This window comes from Loxodonta africana, chromosome 5, assembly GCF_030014295.1.
Source record: "Loxodonta africana isolate mLoxAfr1 chromosome 5, mLoxAfr1.hap2, whole genome shotgun sequence".
Taxonomy (NCBI): domain Eukaryota; kingdom Metazoa; phylum Chordata; class Mammalia; order Proboscidea; family Elephantidae; genus Loxodonta; species Loxodonta africana.
The window spans coordinates 143,891,425-143,915,958 of NC_087346.1; the positions used below are offsets into that span (position 1 = coordinate 143,891,425).

At 41.3% G+C, this 24,534-nt stretch overlaps 1 protein-coding gene across 41 annotated transcripts in view; it reads left to right on the top strand.

The window, feature by feature from the left end:
- The first annotated feature begins 1,368 nt into the window (after positions 1 to 1,368).
- The window catches only part of LCORL (ligand dependent nuclear receptor corepressor like), a 216,767-nt gene continuing 193,601 nt past the window's right edge, over positions 1,369 to 24,534 (top strand). For 15 of the 41 annotated variants that reach the window (XM_064286023.1, XM_023549753.2, XM_064286022.1 and 12 more), the window contains exons 1-2: positions 2,219 to 2,322; positions 22,018 to 22,106. Coding sequence is in view for 16 of the 41 variants with exons in the window: in XM_023549748.2 (XP_023405516.1) it covers positions 2,166 to 2,322 (157 nt within the window). In the remaining 25 variants the exon portion in view is untranslated. Of the gene's footprint in view, positions 1,640 to 2,016; positions 2,323 to 22,017; positions 22,107 to 24,534 lie in introns of those variants that run through there. The other 26 variants (XM_023549743.2, XM_064286015.1, XM_023549749.2 and 23 more) reach the window with 16 other exon arrangements.

The window sequence follows — 24,534 nt, forward strand, 5'->3', positions numbered from 1 at the left end:
CAGTTGTCCAGCTTTCACATATGTATGAGGTGACTGAAAAGACCATGGCTTGGTAGAAGATTGTTGTTGTGTGCTGTTGAGTCAATTCTGACTTACAGTAACCATATATGACAGAGTAGAACTTCCCCATAAGGTTTCCTAGGCTGTAATCTTTATGGCGATAAATTGCCAGGTCTTTTCTCTCATGAAGCAGCTGGTGGGTTCCAACTACCTACCTTTTGGTTAGCAGCTGAGCATTTAAACCATTGCACCACCAGGGCTAGGCATACCAATATGATTGCTTTGGTCAATGAAATACGAGCAGAAGTGATTTGTATTACTTTCAGAAAGAACCAGCTTTCCACTCATCATCTTCCTTCTGCCTACCATGCAACTGGGAAAGTTCCAGAGGGTGGAGCTTCCCTAAGTCATCAGAGTCCTTTATAAGAACCATGAAAAAAGAAGCCCTACTCTCCCCTCCTCCCAGCATAGTTGAACATGTAGGTAAGCAGGAAATGCAGTTTTTTGTTGTTTTAAGCTGCTGAGATTTTTGGCTACATTTTTTCTGCACTGTAACCTAGGCCATCCTAACTATTATAAGAGATTATTGTAAAAGTGATCAGGAAAGCTACAAAGATTGATCTCCTTGGTAATTACAATATGAGTGGAATCAGCAACTGAAATTATCCACTAATAATTCCAAAAGCACTAATGATTTCGCCTGCTTCTCCAATTATGGCCATTCTAGAAAAGGTGATTTTGGGATTTCAAGCTTCATTTTTTTTTTTTTAATTTTATTTATGAAGATGCAAAACCACATCTTCATTCTTGAGGTAATGACCAAGGAAACACTTTCTCATAGAAGAAAAAGAGAGAAGGTGAACGAGGATAAGCACAAAACAAGAAGGGTAGAACTGAACTTATTTCGTTCATAGGTCTTGCCAGGAAGAATTAGAACCTATTTCTCACAAACTTGTGCATAAGTTCCCAGTAATATACAGTACTTCTCGGCTAACTTTGGGTAGCTTAGCTTCAGTTCTGCCCCTTGCACGTATACACAGACACACGCATCGCTCTGATGCTAAACCCAAAATGAATTAGAGTTTATTTTTAATCAAAAGCCTTTCCCTAGCACAACGTAGAATTCATTCCATACGTTTGTAAAGTGCTAATCCTGTGCCAGGTACTGTCTTAGGGTCGGGCAAGTCAAAGTTACGGTACAGAAGTCTCAGTGGGTCGCTGCCGTCCAGTGGTTTACATTTTGCGAAATATAAAAAGTTTCCCTTTTGGAGTTTTCACCCACCCACCCAAGCCTCCGTAGATAATTTTTGGTGAAAAAGTCCCGTATCTTTCCCCAGATCCTTGCAAATATTCACGCTGTCCGAGAGCTCTTCGCTCTGGAAACTGAAGTCACTGCGGGATCTTGATCTTTCTTTGGACGTTTGATCCACTTGCTCTTTCCCTTCAGAGAGAGGGGATGACCCCGAAGTTTCCGCCACTTAAAACACAAAGCGCAGCCTGAACACGCAAGGGACAGAATCCTGCAGCTGCCATCGCCCTTTCACAGAGGAGCTTCAAGAAGCTAAGGCGGCTCAGGCCGGCTAACGCCGGCAGCTCGCACTCCTGGTGACAGGGAGTGGCGGTGGAGAAACCGAGACCGGTGAGTGCCTGTCCCTCCTGGACTACAAGCCCCAGCATGCATCGCGCCGTGGCGCCGAGCTCCGCTTCGGGACTCCCGCGCAATGGAGCCTGGGAAGTGAAGTTTCCGGGTGTCCGGAGTCCCGTCGCGAAGGCTGAAGGGAGGCGTTGCTAGTCGTTGTGCGCTCTATTAGCGCGCAGGTTCCTGGCGGTGCTCCGAACCTCTCGCTCCGGCTCACGGTTTTCGCGGGCGGCAGGAGCAGTATGGCTCGCTGGAGTAAACTCTGGAGGGAGGGGGGAGAGGGGAGTGGGAATGGGGAGGCGGGGCCGGCGGAAGCGGCAGGTTGTTCCTCCTTCTCCTGCTCCCTCCCCGCCTCTCCCTGAGGGAGCGGTGGGAGGGGGAGGGAAGGGCAGAGGGAAGGTAGTGACACGTGTCAATCAACCCCCTCCGGGGGGCGCGCGCTCCGGGGCTCGCGCCGAGGGCTCGCGCCCCTGCCTCGTGCCTGCGCCGCTCGTATGTAAATGAGGGCGCGTGACGCGGGACGCAGATGGACAAGGGAAGAGAGAGAATGGCCGCTGCCGCCGCCGCTGCTGCCGCCGCCGCCGCCGCTGCTGCTCAGTGCCGGAGCCCTCGGTGCGCGGCGGAGAGGAGAGGATTCCGGCGGGAACTCGACTCTTGGCGCCACCGCCTCATGCACTGTGTAGGTAAGAGAGACACGCCGGCCCCGGGCTCCGCGCGGCGCGGCTGCCGCAGCCGGAGGAGTTTGGGCTAAGGAGGGTTTGAGTTGAACCTCCTGTTCGGGTCAGTTCAATGGGAAAGCGATGGGAGCGGCGGCGGCGCGGACGGTTCGGCGCTCGCCTTTTGTCTGGGGCTCCTCGCCGGGCGCCGTCCGCGCTCCTGCGCCCTCTCGGCGTTTGGGCTGCCCGGGAACTGTTAGTTCGGACCCGCTTGCCGCGCCCCTGGGGAAACCGCTCGGCGCGCCCGCGCTCTCCCCGAAACTCCTCGGCGCCTCGGGCCGCCTGCTGTCCTCCTGTCAAGAGGGAGGAAGCGGCCCGGCGGGTCAGGGCGCCAGCGGGAGGAAGGCGGGCTGGTTTGCGCTCCGCCGGCCGCACACACACCCCCTTCTCGCCGCCGGGGGCCGGGCCGGCTGGCGCGTCCGAGTGCCCTGGGCCCGGAGACCTCCCGGGCGTTCCTCGGGCTGGGGCGGCAGGTGGGCCAGCGGGGGTCGAGGGGCGGCGGGGGCGTCGCCTGGGGGCCGGGGGGCGCCCAACTCTGCCCTCTCGCGCTCGGCGGCGGCGGCGCGGTGTGTACCTCTTTAAGAAGGAGCCGCTCGAGCGCTGACGGTTGGGATTTGAAGTTCTTCCTCCCTCTTTGGAAGTCTGGACGGAATGGGGGGGGCGTTGCCGTGGCAACGGCACCCCCCTCCACTTGCGGACACCCCGAAGACTCTGGTCCTCTCTTACTGTCATGTGATGGGCTCTTCGGTGCACATGCACAAACACACCGCCTTCCCACCTCCGGTCCCCGTTCTCCTTCCATTCCGCCTTCTCGTTTTGGCGGGGTCTGATTTGATTCCCTTCAAACTTCGGGGCTTGGGGCTCTCATCCTGTGGCTTGCTCAGGGCAGTGGGACGTGGTGGGGACTCCTTAGCTTGCTGTCGTCGCTTTTTTGCCTGCGTGAGACGAATGTTTGGAGGTGTTATCCAGCAGGTTGGTTTCGTGTGCATGGAGGGGATAACATGGATGGGAGTGTGTTTTGTGTTTGTTTTGGAAGGGAGTTGTGGGTGATAGAGCAGGGGAAGAGTAGGACGGTTTTATTGTCTAAGGAGTGCGTAGTGGCAGCAGCTTGCACTACTCTCTTTGGTTCTTGGCATTTGGAGTTTGGGGAGTAACCTTAGTGCCTTAAGAAAACAACTGTCTTACCTTGTTTCCATCTGCTCTTGCGCCACCTCGCGCCCCTTCCCCCCACCCCTCTCAGACTGTTTTCGTTTGCGCCCTAAGATCTTTCCTGTTTTCAAGAATGAAAAGGAGATGGTAAGCTAGTACACCTTCAGTTCAGAAATATGCCTTGCAGAACACCGCGGGTGTAGGAAAATGCCAAAGAAGGAAGGCTGCTCCGATTAGGGGCATTCAAGTGTTGTTTAGGCAGTTTACTGTTGTTACTCTTACGAAATATATTTTGGTCTTCCCCAAAAAAAAGTTGATGAAAAAAGCTTAAGTCAAATATTCATAAGTGATCTTAGTTCTTTTTTAAAAGTGAAAAAAAAAAAACCTCAAATTAAAAAAAAAGCTAAATGTTAGTGGTGCTTCTTGAATAAAAATCGCCCCCCGCCCCTTTTTTTTTAAAAATCATTGCTGGTGTGAAGATCTCTTCCCCTAAAAACCTGTTAAGAAATTGTTGAATTCATCATTTGGGGTCAGGTAGGATGACAGCATGGTCACACTTGCTTGTGATATTACTGTGTTAAGTTTTACCAGGCACACAGTGATTTGAGGGTATCCTTAGTCAGTTTTTACATTTTAAAAACATTTAGATTTTTTTCCTTCTCTTTTAGCTTATTTAGATGCGTTAAGTATCACTTTGTATCACAAAAATGTATGTACTTTTGAAAAATAGTCAAATTTTAGAGACGTGAAACAAAATTAATTGAATTTGATGGGGAAAAAGAAATGCAAGTATCTTTCTGCCTTACCTACTTGCATACTAAAGTATGATTGGAAGATATTGAAAATTTAGAGTTTATACTGTATGTCTAATATGCAATCTCCATATTACATTTCTGATGTAACATATAATTATGGTCCTATAGGGTTGCTATGAGTCGGAATCGACTTGACGGCGCTGAGTTTTTGAGTTGAGAGGATATTGTATGTGAAAGGAAATTTTCTGGGGCTGTAAGTTTATTTGAGAATTACTTTCCACAGCTCTGGTCCTAGTCAGGAGATCTAGTGAGATCCGTGTCATACTTTGTTACAAACAATTACTGATAGGATGTTTTGTTTTTTACTGTCCTTACGTGAAGCACTTATTCATAGTGTGACGTGAGATAAAATGTAGTTTGTATGATTATTTTAATTAGCTTTTGCTATGTATGTGCTTACATTATTTTTTAAATGTATTTACAAAAAAAAGTCATGTTCTTTTTCTTCTGTGTGTGTGCATTTATTTCTGTATTGAATATTCTTTGTTGCTTCATATCATTTTTATATTCTCCTTTTTCCCTTTGTGAAGAAAATGATCTAAATATCTCATTTTTAGATGAAGTATCTCAAGGTTGTGCATCAGATTAATAACGAACCCGTACAGAAGTGTTGAATTTCTGTTCTTAGCTTAACTCTTTAAAGTAGTTAAATTTTTTTATAACTCGTGTGTAATCTAACTTTATAGGAGAAAAAGATTTAATTACAGTGACTACTTGTAGTTAGCTGAAGAGCTAAGATGTGTAACTCTTGGTATGAAAAGACACACTATTTGTGGAACTTGTCTCTTTACTGTTAGATTTGTGGCTACTCTGATTTATTTCTGGTTTTTCTCTTTTATAATTTAATTGAAGGGTGATCCTATAAGCTCTGTTTCCCAATTAATAGCTTTATTTGCAATATGGTGCTTTTTATAATTTGACGATATTTCTATAATCGTTTTGTACTGTGTAGTTTTGAGTGTGCTCAGTTAACAAATGTTTGAGTGCTTATTGGATATAATAAGTAGTATCCTACTATTCAGTATGGTATGGAGTGATAATGGACAAAGTCCCAGATCTTAAGGAATATATAATAAAATTAGTATCTGAGAAGTCATAATATTAAAAACATTTAGGTCTAGAATAAAAGATATGCCTCTTGATCTGAAGTACTTTGCTTTTTTTATTAATAATAATGCTTTGCATTAGTATATTTTTTGAGCATTATGAGAATTTGTATAGTTTTATTAGTATATTCGATCTAGAAGTAGGACAAGTTTTTTTTTGTTTTTGGTTTTTGCTTATTTGTTTTTACCTTCTAATTTTGAATTTACCAGGATAGTTGAAAGAACAGCACAAGGAACTCACAAATACCTTACCCACATCCATCAGTTGTTTTACATTTTACCCCATTTGCTTCATCTGAGTTCTTGCTTTATATCCATCTATATATTATTTTGTTCAGAGCCATTTGAGGGTAAGTTGGAAACCTCATACCTCTTTACCTCTAAGTTTTTCAGTGTGTATTTCCTAAGAACAAGGGCATTGTCTTGCATTACCACAATGCAGTTATTAAAGCCAGGAAATTTAATATTGGTATAATACTATTATCTAATCCATAGTCCATATTCAGATTTTATCTATTGTCCCAATAATGAGCTTTATATTTTATAGCTCTCTTTTTCTCTAGTCTGAGATCCACTCCATTCTAAAGAGCCAGGGTTGTTAGTCTTACATCTCTTTGTTGTTGCTGGGTGCCATTGAGTCGGTTACAACTCATAGCGACCCTGTGTACAACAGAACGAAACAGTGCCCGGTACTGTGCCATTCTCGCAATCTTTGCTATGTTTGAGCCCATTGTTGCAGCCACTTTGTCAGTGCATCCTGTTGAGGGTTTTCCTCTTTTTCGCTGGCTCTCTTATTTTACCAAGCATGATGTCCTTCTCCAGGGACTGGTCCCTCCTGATAACATGTTCAAAGCTTGTGAGACAAAGTCTTGCCATCCTCCCTGTTAAGACGCATTCTGGCTGTACTTCTTCCAAGACGTATTTGTTCATTCTTTTGACAGTCTATGGTATGTTCAATATTGTTTGCCAGCACCATAATTCAAATGCATCAGTTCTTCTTTGGTCTCCCTTATTTGTTGTCCGGCTTTCACGTGCGTAGGAGGCAATTGAAAACACCACGGGTCAAGCGTACCTTGTCCTCAAAGTAACATCTTTGCTTTTTAACACTTTAAAGAGGTCTTTTGCAGCAGATTTGCCCAATGCAATATGTTATTTGATTTCTTGACTCCTGAAATCCATGGGCATTGGATTGTGGATCCGAGTATAATGAAATCCTTGACAACTTCAATCTTTTCTCCATTTATCATGTTGTTGCTTATTGGTCTAGTTGTGAGGATTTTTGTCTCTTTTCATCTCTTTTAGTCTTCTTCAGATTTTCTTTGTATTTCTTGACCTTGACATTTTTGAAAAGCACAGTCCAGTTATTTTGTAGAAGCTCCCTCAATTTGAATTTGTTACTGTCTCATGATTAGATCGGTTATGCATTTTTTGGCAGTATGACCACTGAAGAGATGTTCTCACCTTCTCAGTACATCATATTGTGAGGTTCATGATGTCATCTGTGCCAGTGTTGGTACTGTTAACTTTCAAAACTTGGTTAAAGGTGGTATCCTCCATGTTTCTCCACTGAAAAGTTATTATTTATCAGCCATTAAACTTTGACCTGTGAGTGTTGGCATTCACTGATGATTTATAACTTTGTTTCTTGTACAATTAATAGTTGTCATTCTGTCTTCAAGAGTACTTTCTCATCTTCTCCATTATGTATTTGTTCAGTTGTTTATATCTGTATGAACTTAGATTCTTACTTTATCCCGTAGTTAAATCTATTATTTCATTATTTCAATTTTCACACTGTCCCAGGTTTACCCAGTTGGAGTCCCCTCAAGCTGGTTCCTGTGTAGTTTTTGACCCGGCACCATTTTTCCCCCATGGCTTTTTGAGCATTTCCTTAGTTTCTGTCAAAACAAGATACTCCAGGCTCATCTTGTACTTTACCTGCCGTAGCCCTGATACCAGCCATTTCTCCAAGGAGCCCTCTTTCTTTTAAAGAAAAATAGATTTAGAAATAAAAATCTGGGCACTAGGTTTCAGGACTACTTTTAAACCCTATTTTCCTGATACAAAACTGATAATTAGTGTAATTGTAGTTTGTCTAAAGCTGCAACAGCAAAAGAAAATGGCAAAGATTGAATTAGAATCATATTCTGTAAACCCCAGCTTTTTCCTGTATACCAATGTTGTCTAGTAGAAGTCTAATGGAAACCAAATATATAATTTAAATTATATTTTTAAATAGCCTCATTAAAAAGCACATTTTATTCAACTCATTTTATGCAAAATGTTATCATTTCAACATTAACTATAAAATAGTGAGATCGTTTAGTTTTTTTATAATAGGTTGTCAAAATCTAGCATTTATTTTACACTTAAAGCACATCACAATTTTGACTAGCCATGTTTCAGGTGCATAATAGCTACATGGGCTAAGTGGCTGCCATATTGAACAGTCCAGCTCTGTACTGTAGTGGTTTGAGCCGACTCTTAATTATCATGGTCCCACTTGTTAAAATATGTTGATAATAACCAAATCTCTAGCTTCATTTCTCTTTCTTCAAGTACATTATTTGTGTAGTATAGTACAGCAATTAAGAATATGGTCTCTGGAGCTCGATTACCTGTATTTGAACCATTACCAGTTTGAACAAGTCTCTGTATTTCAGTTTCTTTACCTGTAAAATGGAGATAATTAGGTTGTTTGAGAATTAATTTTTAGTATATGTGAAGTACTTAGAACAGTGCCTGCCATGTAGTAAGCATTCAATAAATATTAGCTATTATTATAATGGAAACTCTGGTGGCGTAGTAGTTAAGTACAACGGCTGCTAACCAAGGGGTCGGCAGTTCAAATCCACCAGGCGCTCCTTGGAAACTCTATGGGGCAGTTCTACTCCATCGTATAGGGTCGCTATGAGTTGGAATTGACTCAATGGCACTGGGTTTATTATTATTATTGATTTACAGAGATTATTAGTAGGTTTGAGCTTTATGCCTTTGCCAATAGATTTTTTTTCTGGTGGAAAGGCTGATGACAATTAAAAGATCATATTAGAGGAAAAGATACTAAGGGTTTGAATGATTTGTATTCTAGGGTTATTGTAGACCTATGGAATCATAGTTTTAGAATCGCAGAGTAGCACTTAGCTAACCTACCTTTTTATGTATGAGGAGACCAAAAGACATTTGATGCCTTCCTGCGTGCTGAGCACTCTTTTGGTTATGTGATAACTGAATACAATAAGTTACTTTTAGGTTATTGCAAAAATCTACCATATAGATCATCTTGAAGCTACGGTTTTTTGGTACTACTCTTTGCTTACTCTTCTTCCTATAAGCCACATCACTGTCTAAGAGCCATTTACAAGTGTTTGTAGAATGGACATTTTTCCACATTACCTGCCTCATTATAATTAGCAGTCTTAGTGGCAGAGGACGTTCTCTTCCTCTATTTTCAACTTCTATAGAAGTAATGGAAGCCCTTCATAGAGCTTTAACACTTGAAGATGGCAAAGCCCCCACCCCCCCCGAAAAAAAAACCTATTGCCATGGAGTTGATTCTGACTCATAGCAACCCTATAGGACTCACTTCTAAGGAGCGTTCTGGCTGTACTTCTTCCAAGATTTGTTCATTCATCTGGCAGTCTATGGTATATTCCATATTCTTTGCTAACACCATAATTCAAATGCATCAGTTCTTCTCCAGTCTTCCTTATTCAGCTTTCACATGTATATGAGGCAGTTAAAAACACCATGGCTTGGGTCAGGCTCACCTTAGTCCTTAAAGTGATATCTTTGCTTTTTAACACTTAAAAGAGGTCTTTTGAAGCAGATTAGCCCAAATAAAATGTGTTGATTGATTTCTGGACTGCTGAAATCCATGGGCATTGATTGTGGATCCAAGTAAAATAAAATCTTGGCAACTTCGGTTTTTTCTCCATTAATCATGATGTTGCTTATTGGTCCAGTTTTGAGAATTTTTGTTTTCTTTGTCTTGAGGTGTAATCCATACCGAAGGCTGTGGTCTTTGATCTTCATTAGTAAGTGCCTCAAATCCTCTTCATTTTCAGCATCCAGGGCTGTGTCATCTGCATATTGCAGGTTGTTAACGAGTCTTCCTCTAATTCTGATGCCACATTCTTCGTATAGTCCAGCTTCTCAGATTATATGCTCAGCATACAGATTGAATAAGCATGGGGAAAGGATACAACCCTGACTTTAAAGAAGGCAGTATCCCCTTGTTCTGTTCAAACAACTCCATCTTGGTCCAAGTACAGATTCCTCATGAGCTCAATTAAGTGTTCTGAAATTACCATTCTTCACAGTGTTATCCATAATTTGTTACGATCCACACAGCCGAATGCCTTAGCATAGTCAATAAAACACAGGTAAACATCTTTCTCGTATCCTCTGCTTTCAGCCAGGATCCATCTGACATCAGCAGTGATATCCCTGGTTCCATGTCCTCTTCTAAATCCGTCTTGAATTTCTGGCCGTTCCCAGCCACTTTTGAATGGTCTTCAGCAAAATTTTGTTTGCATGTGATATTAATGATACTGTTTGGTAATTTCTGCATTCTGTCGAATCACCTTTCCTTGAAATTGGTACAAATAAGGATCTTTTCCAGTTGGTTGACCAGGTAGCTGTCTTCCAGGTTTTTCGGCATACAGGGGTGAGTGCTTCCAGCGCTACATCTGTTTGTTGAAACACCTCAATAGGCATTCTGTCAGCTTCTGGAGCCTTGTTTTTCACCAGTGCCTTCAGTGCAGCTTAGACTTCTTCCTTCAGTACCATTGGTTCTTGATCATTTGCTACCTCCTGAGATGGTTGAACGTTGAACAGTTCTTTTTGGTACAGTGACTGTGTGTATTCCTTCCATCTTCTTTTGATGTTTCTGCGTTGTTTAATACTTTAAATATTGCAACTCGAGAAGTGAATTTTTTTCTTCATTTCTTTCAGCTTGAGAAATGTCAAGCATATTTGTTCCTTTTGGTTTTCTAGCTGAGGTCTTTGCACATTTTATTATAATACTTTACTGTGTCTTCTTGAGCTGCCCGTTGGAATCTTCTATTCAGGTGTTTTACTTCATCATTTCTTCTGTTTGCTTTAGCTACTCTACATTTCAAGGGCAAGTTTCAGAGTCTCTTCTGACATGCATTTTGTTTTTTTCTTTCTTTCCTGTCTTTTTAATGACCTCTTGCTTTCTTCCTGTATGATGTCCTTGATATCATTCCACAACTTGTCTGGTCTTCGGTCATTAGTGTTCAATCTACTAATGACCGAAGATTTGACCGAAGTGCGTCAAATCTACTCTTGAGATAGTCTCTAAGTTCATGTAGGCTGCACTCATGGTCCTGCTTTGGCTCTTGTGGACTGCTGCTAATTTCCTCCAACTTTAACTTGAATTTGCATATGAGCGGTTGATAGTCTGTTCCACAGTTGGCCTCTGGCCTTGTTCTGACTGGTGATATCGAGTTTTTCTATCATCTCTTTCCACAGATGTGGTTGATTTGGTATGTGTGTATTCCATCTAGTGAGGTCCACGTGTATAGTTACCATTCATGTTGTTGAAAAAAGGTATTTACGACGAGGACGTTGTTGGTCTTGCAAAATTCTATCATAGAGTCTCTGGTGTTGTTTCTATCACCAAGGCCATATTTTCCAACTACCAGTCCTTCTTCTTTGTTTCCAACCTTCGCATTGCAATCGCCAGTGATTATCAGTGCATCTTCATTGCATGTTTGATTCACTTTAGACAGCAGAAGTTAGTAAAAATCTTCAGTTTCTTTATCTTTAGCATTATTGGTTGGTGTACAGATTTGAATAATAGTTGTATTAACTGGTCTTCCGTGTATGCCTATGGATATCATCCTATCACTGACAGCGTTGTATTTCAGGATAGATCTTGAAATGTTTGAGGATGAATGCGATGCCATTCCTCTTCAGTTTGTCATTCCCGACATAGTAGATGGTATGATTGTCTGATTCGGAATGGCTGGCACCAACCCATTTCAGCACACTGATGCCGAGGACGTTGAGGGTCAGGCGTTCAGTTTCACTTCTGACAACTTCCAATTGTCCTAGAGTCGTAATTCGTATATTTCACGTTCTGATTACTAATGGATGTTTGCAGCTGTGTCTTTTCATTTTGAGTCATGTCACATCAGCAAATAAGGTCCTGAAATCTTGACTCCATCCACGCCGTTAAGGTTGACTCTACTTTGAGGAGGCAGCCCTTCTCCAGTTGTAATCTGATTGCCTTCCAACCTGAGGGGTCATCTTCCAGCACTTTATCAGACAGTGTTCAGCTCCTATTTATAATGTTTTCACTGGCCAATTTTTTGAGAGGTAGACTGCCAGGTCCTTCTGCCTAGTCTGTCTTAGTCTGGAAGCACCGCCGAAACCTGTCCACCAAGGGTGACCCTGCTAGTATGTAAAATACCGATGGCAAAGCTTCCAGTATCACAGTAACATGCAAGCCACCACAGCCTGGCAAACTGACAGACACCTGGTGGCCCTACATCTTTACTCACTTTTAAAATTCAACTGTAAGGTACAGTCTTTTCTGAAGCATTTAATGAAAAACCGTTTCGAGACCTATTTGTCTCCATATTTAAGTATAAGTTGTTTAGGGATAGGGAACCAAGTCTTTACAAGTGGTAGGAAGAACTAAGAATTGAAAGAATGCAGTTCTTTTCTTAGCCTCTATCATTGTAATCTTAGGCACAAGTCTTTTAGAAATGTGTGAAACTGGGATAATATTTGTCCTCAAATGTTCACTTTCTTTTTTTTTTTTTTTGGAAAGGTGCTATAATACATACATAGTGGTGGTTTCAGGGCAGAAGATATACATTAGGGAATTACTAGCATAAAGACGATGTTTAAATCCATAGAAATGGGTGCAATCACCTAGGGGTACGGGTTAATATAGATGAAGAGGAATAGAGAACCCAGAGCCAAGCCATAAGGAATCCTAACATTCAGGGAAAGGCCGCTGGATGTTAACACTGAAAAATAAGACCATTGGCCAAGTAAGAAGACCAGAAGAGAGTGATATCACCAAATCTAAGAGAGAAGAGTTTTATAAGGAAGGATCCATACATGTTGATAAGATGTGAAGTAACGTCCAACAGGGAAGTGTACGTTGTTTTTTACAATGTAGAGTTCTCGGTGACCCTGACTGGAGAAATTTCAGATGGAAGCCGTGTTATAATAAGTTAGAAAGTAAATAAGGTGTGCATGTGGAGATAGCATGTATAGTAGAGTACTCATTTGAGAAGTTTTGTTTTGAGAAAGAACAAATAAAAGAAGCAGTAACTAGAGGGATCAGAGGTCTAGAGATGTTTGTTTTGCAGATAAGAGATGCCATTTAAGATACTAAGTAAGATAATTTTTTCAATCGGTGATATCCATGATTCTTTTATATGTTCAATTTAATCAACCTGAGATCTGATAGGAAACCCTGTTGGCGTAGTTGTTAAGAGCTACAGCTGCTAACCAAAAGATCAGCAGTTCAAATCCACCAGGCGCTCCTTGGAAACCCTATGGGGCAGTTCTGCTCAGTCCTTTAGGGTTGCCATGAGTCGGTATCGACTCAGTGGCAATGGGTTTGGTTTTTTGGTTTGAGTTCTGATAGCAGCATAATACTGTGACAAATAAAGAAATACGGTGGGTGTGGTTTAAATCACTGAATGTGAGCTCTTAACTTTATCTTTTTTCCTTTCAAGAAAATATTTTTCTAATAAAACCTGTCACTAAGATGTGATATATATTGCATTGGGGTGTTACACATTTTAAAGTAACTTTTTTTTTTTTTTCATATTAACGTATTGTTGTCAGTCAGTAATCACATATGTTGAGTCTTGCTGTGTGCCATTAGTTGGGGTATAATTCTGTTTTTCTTCTGCACTGGGAACAGAGAAATAGACTTAGGAATCAGGGATCAAAATAGGAGCTTTTTCTTTTTAAATGGTAAGGTTGCATTGGAGAACTTGGCATGGAACTGAGGCCTTGCTACCTACTTAACCCTCTGAACTGAACTGAATTTAACCAACCCAGTCAAAGACAGAGCAGCTGTAGCTGCATGATTTCCATAATACAAGGAAGCTCTACCCTAGTGAGTGTACCATGTGATTTGCTCCTTGGTAGGCAAGACCACCATCCAGGCAGAGGAGTGAGAGGCTTGGCCATGCATGAAAAATGACCTTTAAGACATTAATCCAGTCCGCTAGGAACAACTCTCAGAATGTTGCCAATATTAGTCATTGCTCTTTCCTTTAAGACGGAATAATAATAAAAAAAAGGGGGCAGCAAAAACGGCAGAAGCTTCCTCCAAAGTATTTCATTTAAGAATGTGAAAAGTATTTGTGGGAGTTCCTATTTTATGAGAAAGGTGGGAATTGTGGGTTGGGCAAAAAACTTACTGTCTATACTAGAATAGACCTCAAAGTCTGAACCCTATTAAGGAGCTCACAGTTATCAAGCATGTTAAGTACTCTGTGCACATGGGGTCACCATGAATCGGAATCAACTTAATGGTTACTAACAACAACAAGTATAATAAGTATAATATAATGGTAGAACACAGGAGGGTGTGATTAATTTTGACTTGAAAGGTCTGGAGTGACTGGGTTTCAAAGGATCGAGTGAAAGCAGGGGTCGGCAAACTTTCTGTAAAGGACCACATAATAGATATTTTAGGCTTTGTGGGCCATAAGGTCTTTAATGCAACTTCTCATATTTCACTGTTGTAGTGCAAAGCAGCCACAGGCAGTACATAAATGAGTGAGCAAGGCTGTCTTCCAGTAAAACTTTATTTACAAAAATATGCAGATTTCGCCTGTAGGCCTAGCTTGCTGATGCCTGGGCTAAAACATCTAGCAAGAGAGTAGAGTGGAGGGAATAGGCAGAAGGATCGTATAAGCAAAGGTACTGAAACCTAAATGATTATATATTCTGAAAATACCCAACACTCTAGTGTTGCTGAAGTTTTGGGTGGGAGTAGGAAATAAATCAGGAATTATAGATTATAGCCTTCCTAAGAACCTTTGAAACAAGCATGATCAGATGAATCGGCTTATTTTCTCTTTGAACATCTGCTGTTGGTTCAAGTTTGAGAGTTGTTTGTGTGTAATAGTTTTAAGAAGCTCAAATTGAAGCAATCCTTTTAAGTCAAAACTGGGAAAATGAGCAGTCACACTTCAATATATTAATTAAAATGTTGGATTGCTAAAGTACTCTCAAATGACGTCCTTTTCTGCCTGGATTCTGAACAACTTGAGAAATAAAGGGAAAGATGGAGGTCAGAATATCACTTTTATTACTGATAAAGGTCAGGTGGAGGAATGGCTTCACGAGAGAGTCAGGTGGTGTGACATGTATGACACAGGCAGACTAATCTACCCAGTCCTAGGCAACAACACTAAGGAAGAAGAGTGAAGAATGAGTTCTCTGCAGGTGTGACCTCTCTAGACAGCTCACTCACAAGGGGAAGACTAGAACTGAACTCTGCTCGGTTATTCTTCCCAAATCATCAATCAGACAAGATGCTTCACTTTCCTAGGAGTGAAGAGAGGCCCAGCTTGTGCTTTTGACACATTTTTCCTCCTAGAAACCAGGAGCAAGGGAAAGATGTTGTTCCTCTAACAATCGAGACTAACTTTTGTAGGGTTGTATTGTGATGGGATCTTTGGATGGTGCAAATGGTTAAGCGCTTGGCTACGAAATGAAAGGTCGGCGGTTTGAGTCTACTCAGAGGTGCCTCTGAAGAAAGCCATGGTGATCTACTTCCAAAAGACCCCCGCCCAAAAAAAGTATACGCTGAGTCAGTTCCAACCCGTGGTGACCCCACGTGTCAGAGCAGGAGTGCTCTCCGTGGGGTTTTTAGGGCTGTGTCCTTGTCTTAGTCATGTAGTGCTGCTGTAACAGAAATGCCGTAAGTGGGTGGCTTTAACAAAGAGAAATTGATTTTCTTACAAGTAGACTAGAAGTCCAAATTCAGGCGTCAGCTCCAGGAGAAGGCTTTCTCTCTCTGTCGGCTCGGGAGGAAGGTCTTTCTCACTAATCTTCCCCTGGACTAGGAGCATCTCAAGGCAGGAACCCTGGGTCCAAAGGACGCACACTGCTCCTGGTGCGTCTTTGTTGGTGGTATGAGGTCCCCAACTCCCTACTTCCCTTTCCTTTTGTCTCTTTTAAGATAAAAGGTGTTGTAGGCCACACCCCAGGGAAACTCCCTTTACATTGGATCACGGATGTGACCTGCGCAATACTGTTATATCCCACCCTAACCCTCTTCAACCACAGGCAGAGATTATGATTTATAACACATAGGAAGATCACTAAAGTACAACCATATGTGACCTAACCAAGTTGACACATATTTTTGGGGTCACAGTTCAATCCATTACAGACCTTTTGGAAACAGATTGACAAGACTTCCTTCTGAGGCATGTTTGGGTGAGTTTGAACTGCCACCTTTTTAGTTAGTAGCCCAGTGCTTAACCATTTACACCACCCGGAGACTCCTCCTGAAGGACCACAGCCATTGAAAACCCTTTAGAGCATAGTTCTACTCTGAAGCACATGGGGTGACCATGAATTGGAATCGACTCAAAGGCAGCTAGTATTTTTTTAATCTGGGGATAGTGCATTAGAAACAGTACAACTGTCAATATGTTGAAAACAAAATTAACATATTCTATATTTTTCTTAATATTTAATTTTAATTTTTCAAGCAACCATACTTTTTAAACTCTCAAAATTAATAAGTTTTTTTTTTAATTAGATTTTCTACAGGCCTACGTAAGATTTTTAGATAGACTGCAAGTTCAGCTAGGAAAGAAAGACAAGGTACCTTTCTTTGTCAATTTTTAATTGATGTTTTAATTTAGAAGGAATTAGTATAAAAAGAATAGAGCACTGTTTCTTTAAGTACAAAAAACAGGTATTTTGATAGATATTGTTTTTAATTCACTTTGATTATGGGTGCTTATGCAGTTTATTCACTGATACATCTTTAAAGTGTCATCAGTGACTCTTCCTTGTTGTTTTCTTCTTCCCTTTGTGAGCAGTGGAGTACCAAAGCCATCAGATGGGGCCAAAAAAGGTAGATGTCCACACTGGGTAGGGTGTACATATGCAGAGCCATGTCATCTCAGGAGAGCAGATATGCGAGCCTGACTAGGGTGAGGGGGGTCTCCATGTTGGGTGATGGAGTTGTGAGGGATGAGGAGCACCTGTGCACAGGGGAGCACTCTGGTGCTGGATGTTGGAGCCCATGAATGGTGAGCATGTCATCTATGAAGGTCACCTGGTATGGTGGACAGTAGGCTGGTCCCAATGAGGCATGTCTCCACCTGGACAGGATAAGAGAGTGAGGAGAGCATCCACATGGGACAGGGTGCAGCCATGCATGAGATGTCAGGGTATGGGAGTCTTCCTCTGGGGTGTGTTCCAGTGCAGCGTGTCAGCACCTTGTTTGTGGCGGAGGCACCTCACTGGGGGTCAGCTCAGTATGTATATCAGAGCCTGAGCAGGGTGAGGAAGCTAATGTAGGAGGGATGCCAGCCATGAGGAGCAGGGGTCTGAACAGAGTGAGGGGCTTTTACATGTGGAGTAATGGGGATAGTTTTAGACTGGAGCAGGTGAGGACAATGTCCATGTGGGGAAGCGGTAGGCAACAACAATGGGAGATTGGTTACATACAAGGGAGACTGATCAAATAAGTAATTGTTAAGAATGAGAGTCAGGCTTCTCTCTGTCAGAGAAGGGAGTAACGAGTATGTTGTTGTTAGGTGCTGTCAAGTCGGTGCAGACTCATAGTGACCTTTTGTATAATAGAATGAAACGTTCCCTGGTCCTGGATAGTCCTCACAGTCTTTCTGCATTTGAGCCCATTGTTGCAGCCACTGTGTCAGTCTGTCTTGTTGAGGGTCTCCCTCTTTTTCACTGACCTTCAACTTTTCCAACCGTGACGAATGTATGTGGAGAAAACTAGAATGCTCTCTGTAGCGTTGGATTGGAAATGGTGTTACCGGTTTGAATAGTTTTCACGATGTTAGAAATATAGATGTGTGTGTAAATTTATATTTTTTAGTACATCAGTGTTATGACAGCAAACCAATTGTTAGCTTTTTTTTGTTCTTTACCTTGTATCTTAGTCATCTAGTGCTGCTGTAACAGAAATACCACAAGTAGATGGCTTTAACAAAGAGAAGTTGATTTTCTCGCAGTTTTGTAGGCTACAAGTCCAAATTCAGGGCTTCAGCTCCAGGGCAAGGCTTTGTCTGTCAGCTCTGGAGGAAGGTCCTTGTCATTAATCAGTCTTGCCTTGATCTGGGAGCATCTCCGTTTGGGAACCTCAGGTCCAAAGGACGCACTCTGTTCCTGGCACTGCCCTCTCGGTGGTATGAGGTCCCCGTGTCTCTCTGCTCGCTCTCTCTTTTATATCTCAAAAGAGATTGGCTTAAAACACTATCTAATCTTGTAGATCTCATCAGTATAATTGCCACTAATCCATCTCATTACATCATAGTGATAGGATTTACAACACACCGGGAAATCTCATCAAATGACAAAATGGTAGACAATCATACAATATTGGGAATCATGATCTAGCCAAGACAGATATTTTGGGTTATGCAATTCAATCCATGAACCCTTATCACTTGACCTCTTAATATTTCTGTTCTGGCACAGATGTAACCTAGAAGTGGGGTGGACATTTCTTACGAATGCACATTAGCTTGCTTATCTAACTCTTCATTCTTGTCAATCTTACTTCGCAGTTCCTACATGGACACACAGAATCTCTAACCTATTCACTGAGAGGAGGCTTGGGAGCAGGCTGCCCGCAATAGCAGTGAACATAATGTGTCAATGTTAATTTCCAAATTTGATGGTTATATTCTTTGGAGAGTGGAGGAAATACTCATTGAAGTATCCAAGAGCGTTGGGGCATCATGTAGGCCACTTACTCAGATGGTTTAGAAAAATAAAAATTCTTTTTACTACATATAACCTTTCTGTAAGTTTAAGATTGTTATAAAATATAAATATCTAAAAGAACTGTCATTAGTCTGCATATTATGTTCTCTCGGATTAATCACTTTCGGCCCTTAAAATCACATAAGACCCATTACTGTCGAGTCGATTCCGACTCCTAGTGATCCTCTAAGACAGAGAAGAACTGCCTCATAGGCTTTTCAAGGCTGTAAACCTTTACAAAAGCAAACAGCCACATTTTTCTCCTGTGGAGTGGCTTGTTTGTGGGTTCCAGCTGCCGACCTTTTGGTTAGCAGCCGAGTGCTTTAGCCACTGTGCCACCAGGACTCTGAAATCACATAGTAATATATAAATTATCTTACAGACTTTTCAGCTTTAAGCATCGCCCTTTGAAATAATGACTGCTAATTTATTTATTTAGTGCTTACTATTTGTCAGACACTATACCAAACATTTGTATGTGTTACCACAGTTAATTTTCATAAATGAAATAATGTAATTTTTAATCTACATTTTTTTAGATGAAGAAAATTAAAAAGAAACTTACCTAAGACTTCCCATTTAGTAAATGATGAAGTTAGAATTCACGTACATGTTTATAGTCCTGATGGGACAGTGGTTAAGTCTGCTAACCAAAAGGCTGGTGATGTGAACCCACCAGATGCTCTCCAGGAGAAAGATGTGGCAACTTTGGAAAGATTAAAGATTAGGAAACCCTATGGGGCAGTTCTACTCTATCCTGCATGGTCTCTGCGAGTTGGAATCTACTCATACACAACAGGTTTGGGTGTTAACCACTGTATCAGGTCAAAGTTTGTTACAAATTTAGCAAGCCTGATTCTTCCTGGTCAACTGGTTGGGTTTAAAACTTTGGTAGTGCTGCTCTTTGTTTTATTTTAGAGCCTTGATTTTCAGAAGTGTAGAAAAGTATTCTGGGTTTATGTTTCCTTTGCGTTTTGTTCCTGGCTTGGAGTAAGAGGGTCTTCGTATATGTGTGCTTAAGGGTTCTGTTGAGATGGACTAATTAGGGAATAATTCCAAATTTATTTATTGCTCTCACAATTGGGATTGAAGAGGGGGGGTGGGCATGGGGATGGTGACAGTATTGAGTTAGTGGGCAAGAATTTTCCAAAGAACAGGTTGCCATTGTTGTTTTGGTCTGGGTATAAAGTTAGTTACTTTCTACCCTAGTTGTAAAAATGACAGGCTTCACCTTTCTATCCCTTCTTCCATTTTCCACAACAATGGGAAATGATCAAATAGAATATACCTAATCACAGTTTATTATTCCATTTTAAGCCATTCTTGCCTGTTCTCTCATGCCCATTGAGCATACAAGAAAGCAGTTCTCAGTCAAATTTCTGTTTTTTGTTTTGTTAATACATCAATGTTAAGGCATCAGCCTAATCATTAGCTTTATGTTTTTTCTCTCTCCCTCTCGGCCTTGTTACTTGAGTTTTTAATATTTCTATTCTGATATCCATATAACCCATTAAAGCAAAACCAAACCCGTTGCTGTCAAGTTGATTCCAACTCATATGACCCTATAGGACAGAATAGAACTGCTCCATAGGGTTTCCAAGGAGCAGCTGGTGGATTTGAGCTCCCGACCTTGTGGTTGGCAACTGAACTGTTAACCACTGTGCCACAAGGGCTAGAGCACATTACCTTTTATCTAACTCTTCACTTTTCTGACCAATCTGAATTCATAGATTCTTTCATCCTCAGTCACAGAGTGAGTTTTTCCTAACCCACTTGTTCCTCAGCCTCTTCCTAAAATTGCTTTTGTTTTAGGTAAAGGATATAGGATTTTCAGTGTTGAAGAAAGCCTGACCATGTTGTCGTTAGGTGTCTTTGAGTTAGTTCCAACTCATAGTGACCCTGTGTACAACAGAATGAAAAACTGCCTGGTCCTGTGACATCCCTACAGTTTTTGATGTATTTGAGCCAGTTGTTGCAGCCACTGTGTCGTTCCATCTAGTTGAGGGTCTTCCTCTTTTTCATTGACTCTCCACTTTACCAAGCATGATGTCCTTCTCCAGGGACTGGTCCCTCCTGATAACATGTCCAAAGTGTGTGAGATGAAGTCTCACCATCATCACTTCCAAGGAGCATTCTGGCTGTACTTCTTCCAAGACAGATTTGTTTGTTCTTCTGGCAGTACATGGTATATTCAGTATCCTTCACCAGCACCATATTCAAAGGCATCAATTTTTCTTTGGTCTTCCTTATTCATTGTCCAGCATTTGCATGCCTGTGAGACAATTGAAAATATCATGACTTGGCTAGGGGTACCTTAGTCCTCAAAGTGATATCTTCTCTTTTCAACACTTTAAAGAGGTCTTTTGTAGCAGATTTGCCCAATGCAGTACGTTGTTTGATTTCTTGCATGGGCATTGATTGTGGATCCAAGTAAAATGAAGTCCTTGACAACTTCAGTCATTTCTCCGTTTATCATGATGTTGCTTATTGGTCCAGTTGTGAGGATTTTGTTTTCTTTATGTTGAGGTGTAATCCACGCTGAAGGCTGTAGTCTTTAATCTTCATCAGTAAGTGCTTCAAGTCCTCTTCACTCACAGCAAGCAAGGTTGTGTCATCTGCGTATGTTATTGTTGTTAGGTGTCATGGAGTCAGTTCTGACTGTGTAAAACAGAATGAAACACTGCAGGGTCCTGCCCATCCTCACAATCATTGTTATGCTTGAGCCCATTGTTATAGCCACTGTGTCTGTCTCGTTGAGGGTCTTTTTTTTCACTGACCCTTTACTTTACCAAGCATGATGCCCTTCTCCAGGGACTGACACTCCCTGATAACACATCCAAAGTATATAAGACGTAGCCTCGTTATCCTTGCTTCTACGGAGCATTCTGGTTGTACTTCTTCCAGGACAGATTTGTTAGATCTTTTGGCAGTCCATAGTATATTCAATATTCTTTGCCAGCTCCACAATTCAAAGGTGTCAGTTCTTCTTCAGTCTTCTTTTTTCATTGTCTAGCTTTTGCATGCATATAGGTGATTGAAAACACTGTGGCTTAGGTCATGCCCATCTTAATCTTCAAGTTGTCATCTCTGCTTTTTAACATTTTAGCAGGTTGTTGAGTCTTCCAAAAATCCTGATGCCATGTTATTCTTCATATAGATTATTTGCTCACAGTACAGACTGAATGAGTATGGTGAAGGAGTACAACCCTGATGCACACCTTTCCTGACATTAAACCGTGTAGTATCCCTTTGTTCTGTTCTAACGACTGCCTCTTGGTCTGTCTACAGCTTCCACATGAGCACAAGTAAGTGTTCCGGAACTCCCATTCTCTACAATGTTATCCATAATTTGTTATGGTCCACACAGTCAAATGCCTTTGCATAGCCAATAAAACACAGGTAAACATCTTTCTGGTATTCTCTGCTTTCAGGCAGGATCCATTGGATATCACCAGTGATATCCCTCATTCCATGTCCTCTTCCGAATCCGATTTGAACTTCTGCAGGTTGCCTGCGGATGTACTGCTACAACCATTTTGAACTGTCATTAGCAAAATTTTACTTGCGTGCGATATTGATGATATTGATTGGTGATTTTCACATTCCTTTAGATCAGCTTTCTCTGGAATGGGCACAAGTGTGTATCTTTTCCAGTCGGTTGCCCAGGAAGCTGTCTTCCAGATTTTTCGGCATTAGACAAGTGAGTACCTCCAGTTTGTTGAAACATCTTCATTTTTATTCCATCAATTCCTGGAGCCTTGTTTTTTGCCAGTGTCCTCAGTGCAGCTTGAACAATTGGGTCTTGATCATATGCCACCTCCTAAAATGGTTGAATGTCAACCAGCTCTTTCTGGTACAGTGATTCTGGGTATTCCTTCCATCTTCTTTTGATGCTTCCTGTAGCATTCAACTTTTTGTCCATAAAATCCTTCAGTATTAAAACAGAAGGCTTGAATTTTTCCTTCAGTTCTTTTATCTTGAAAAATGCCAAACATAGTCTTCCGTTTTAGTTTTCTAACGCCAGTTCTTTGCACATTTCATTATAATACTTTACTGGGTCTTCTTGAGCCACTCCTTGAAATCTTCCGTTCAGCTCTTTTACTTCATCTTTTCCATTCACCTTAGCCATTCTGCATTCAAGAGTTTCAGAGTCTCTTCTGACATCCATTTTGGTCTTTTCTTTCTCTCCTTTCTTTTTAATGACCTTTTGCTTTCTTCATGTATGATATCTTTGATGTCATCCCACAACTCATCTGGTTTTCGATCATTAGTGTTCAGTGCGCCAAATCTTTATTCAAGATGATCTCAAATTCAGGTAGGATATACTCAAGTTTGTATTTTGGTTCTTATGAACTTGTTTTAATTTAAACTTTCATATGAGCAGTTGATGGTCTGTTTTGCAGTTGGCCCCTGGCCTTGTTCTTACTGATACTGAGCTTTTTCATTGTCTACTTCCACAAATGTCGATTTGATTCCTGCATTTTCCATGGGGTGAGTTCCATGTGTATAGTCACCATTTTATGTTGTTGAAAAAGGGTATTTGCAATGAATAAATTGTTGGCCTTGGAAAATTCTGTCATGCAATCTCCAGCATTGTTTCTATCACTGACGCCATATTTCTAATGATAGATCCTTCTTCCTTGTTACCAACTTTCAAATTCCAATCACCATTAGTTATCAGTGCATCTTGATTGCATATTTGATCAGTTTTAGACTGCAGAAGTTGGTAAATTCTTCACTTTATTCATCTTTGGCATTCGTGATTGGTATGTAAATTTGAATAATAGTCATATTAACTGGTCTTTCTTGTAGATGTATAGATATTATCCTACCAGTGACGGGGTCGTACTTCAGGATGGATCTCAGATGTTCTCTTTGGCAATGAATGCAACAGCTTTCCTCTTCAATTTTTCATTGCCAGGATAGTAGACCGTATGATTGTCTGACTGAAAATGGCCAATACCAGTCTATTTCAGCTCAGTAGTGCCTAGCATCTCAACCTTTGCATGTTCTGTTTCATTTTTGACAACTTTCAATTTTCCTAGATTCATATTTCATACATTCCACATTCTGATTATTAATCGATGTTTGCAGCTGTTTCTTCTCATTTTGAGTCATGCCACATCAGCAAATGAAGGTCCCTAAAGCTTGATTTCATCTGTATCATTAAGGTAGACTCAGCTTTGAAGAGGCAGCTCTTCCTTAGTCATGTTTTGAGTCCCTCCAACCTGAGGGGCTCACCTTCCAGTATTATGTCAGACAATGTTTGCTGCTGTTTATACTGTTTTCAGTGGCCAGTTTTCTCAGAAGTAGACCGCCAGCACCTTCTTCTTAGTTTGCCTTAATCTGGACACTCCATTGAAACTGGTCCACTGTGGGTGACCCTGTTTGCATTTGAAATACTTATGGCATAACTTCTAGCATCACAGCAAGACACAAGCCACCACAGTATGACAAACTGGCAGATGGGTGATGGATGACCATGTGCTATAGTCCTTTTCCATCTCTCTCCCCATAATTTTTTCAGTAAATGTTTATGGCCCAGGCACTCTATGAGGTGACTCAGATGCATTAGATTCTCTGTATGAAGCACATTCTTGTAGGTAAGACGTGAGGCACTCCACTATAGAGTATGTAATAGATAAATGATAAATGCTGCAGTAGAAGCAGATATAAGATTACAATTGGAGTGTAAATGAGGAGAGTGATGAGATCTTCTTGTGTGGGTCCAGGAAGGGTAATACGATGGTTGTGGGAAATGAGAAGACTAAAGACAGATAGGGGCTGAATCGTGGAGAAATTTGTAAACAAGCTATAATAGTAATTATTCTTATTTTTAATATCTAAATTTTATTGTAGGTTAGGCACTAAATGCTTTACACTTAGAATTAGTTTGATTTTCACAACAACCACATAAGGCAGGAACTATTTTTTTTTTATACTTTTTATTATTTGCAAATAAAGTCAGTCTCTCACACAAAAACCCATATACACCTTGCTACACACTCCCAATTACTCCCCCCCTAATGAGACAGCTTGCTCTCTCCCTCCACTCCCTCTTTTTGTGTCCATTCCGCCAGCTTCTAACCCCCTCCACCGCCATATCTCCCCTCCAGGCAGGAGATGCC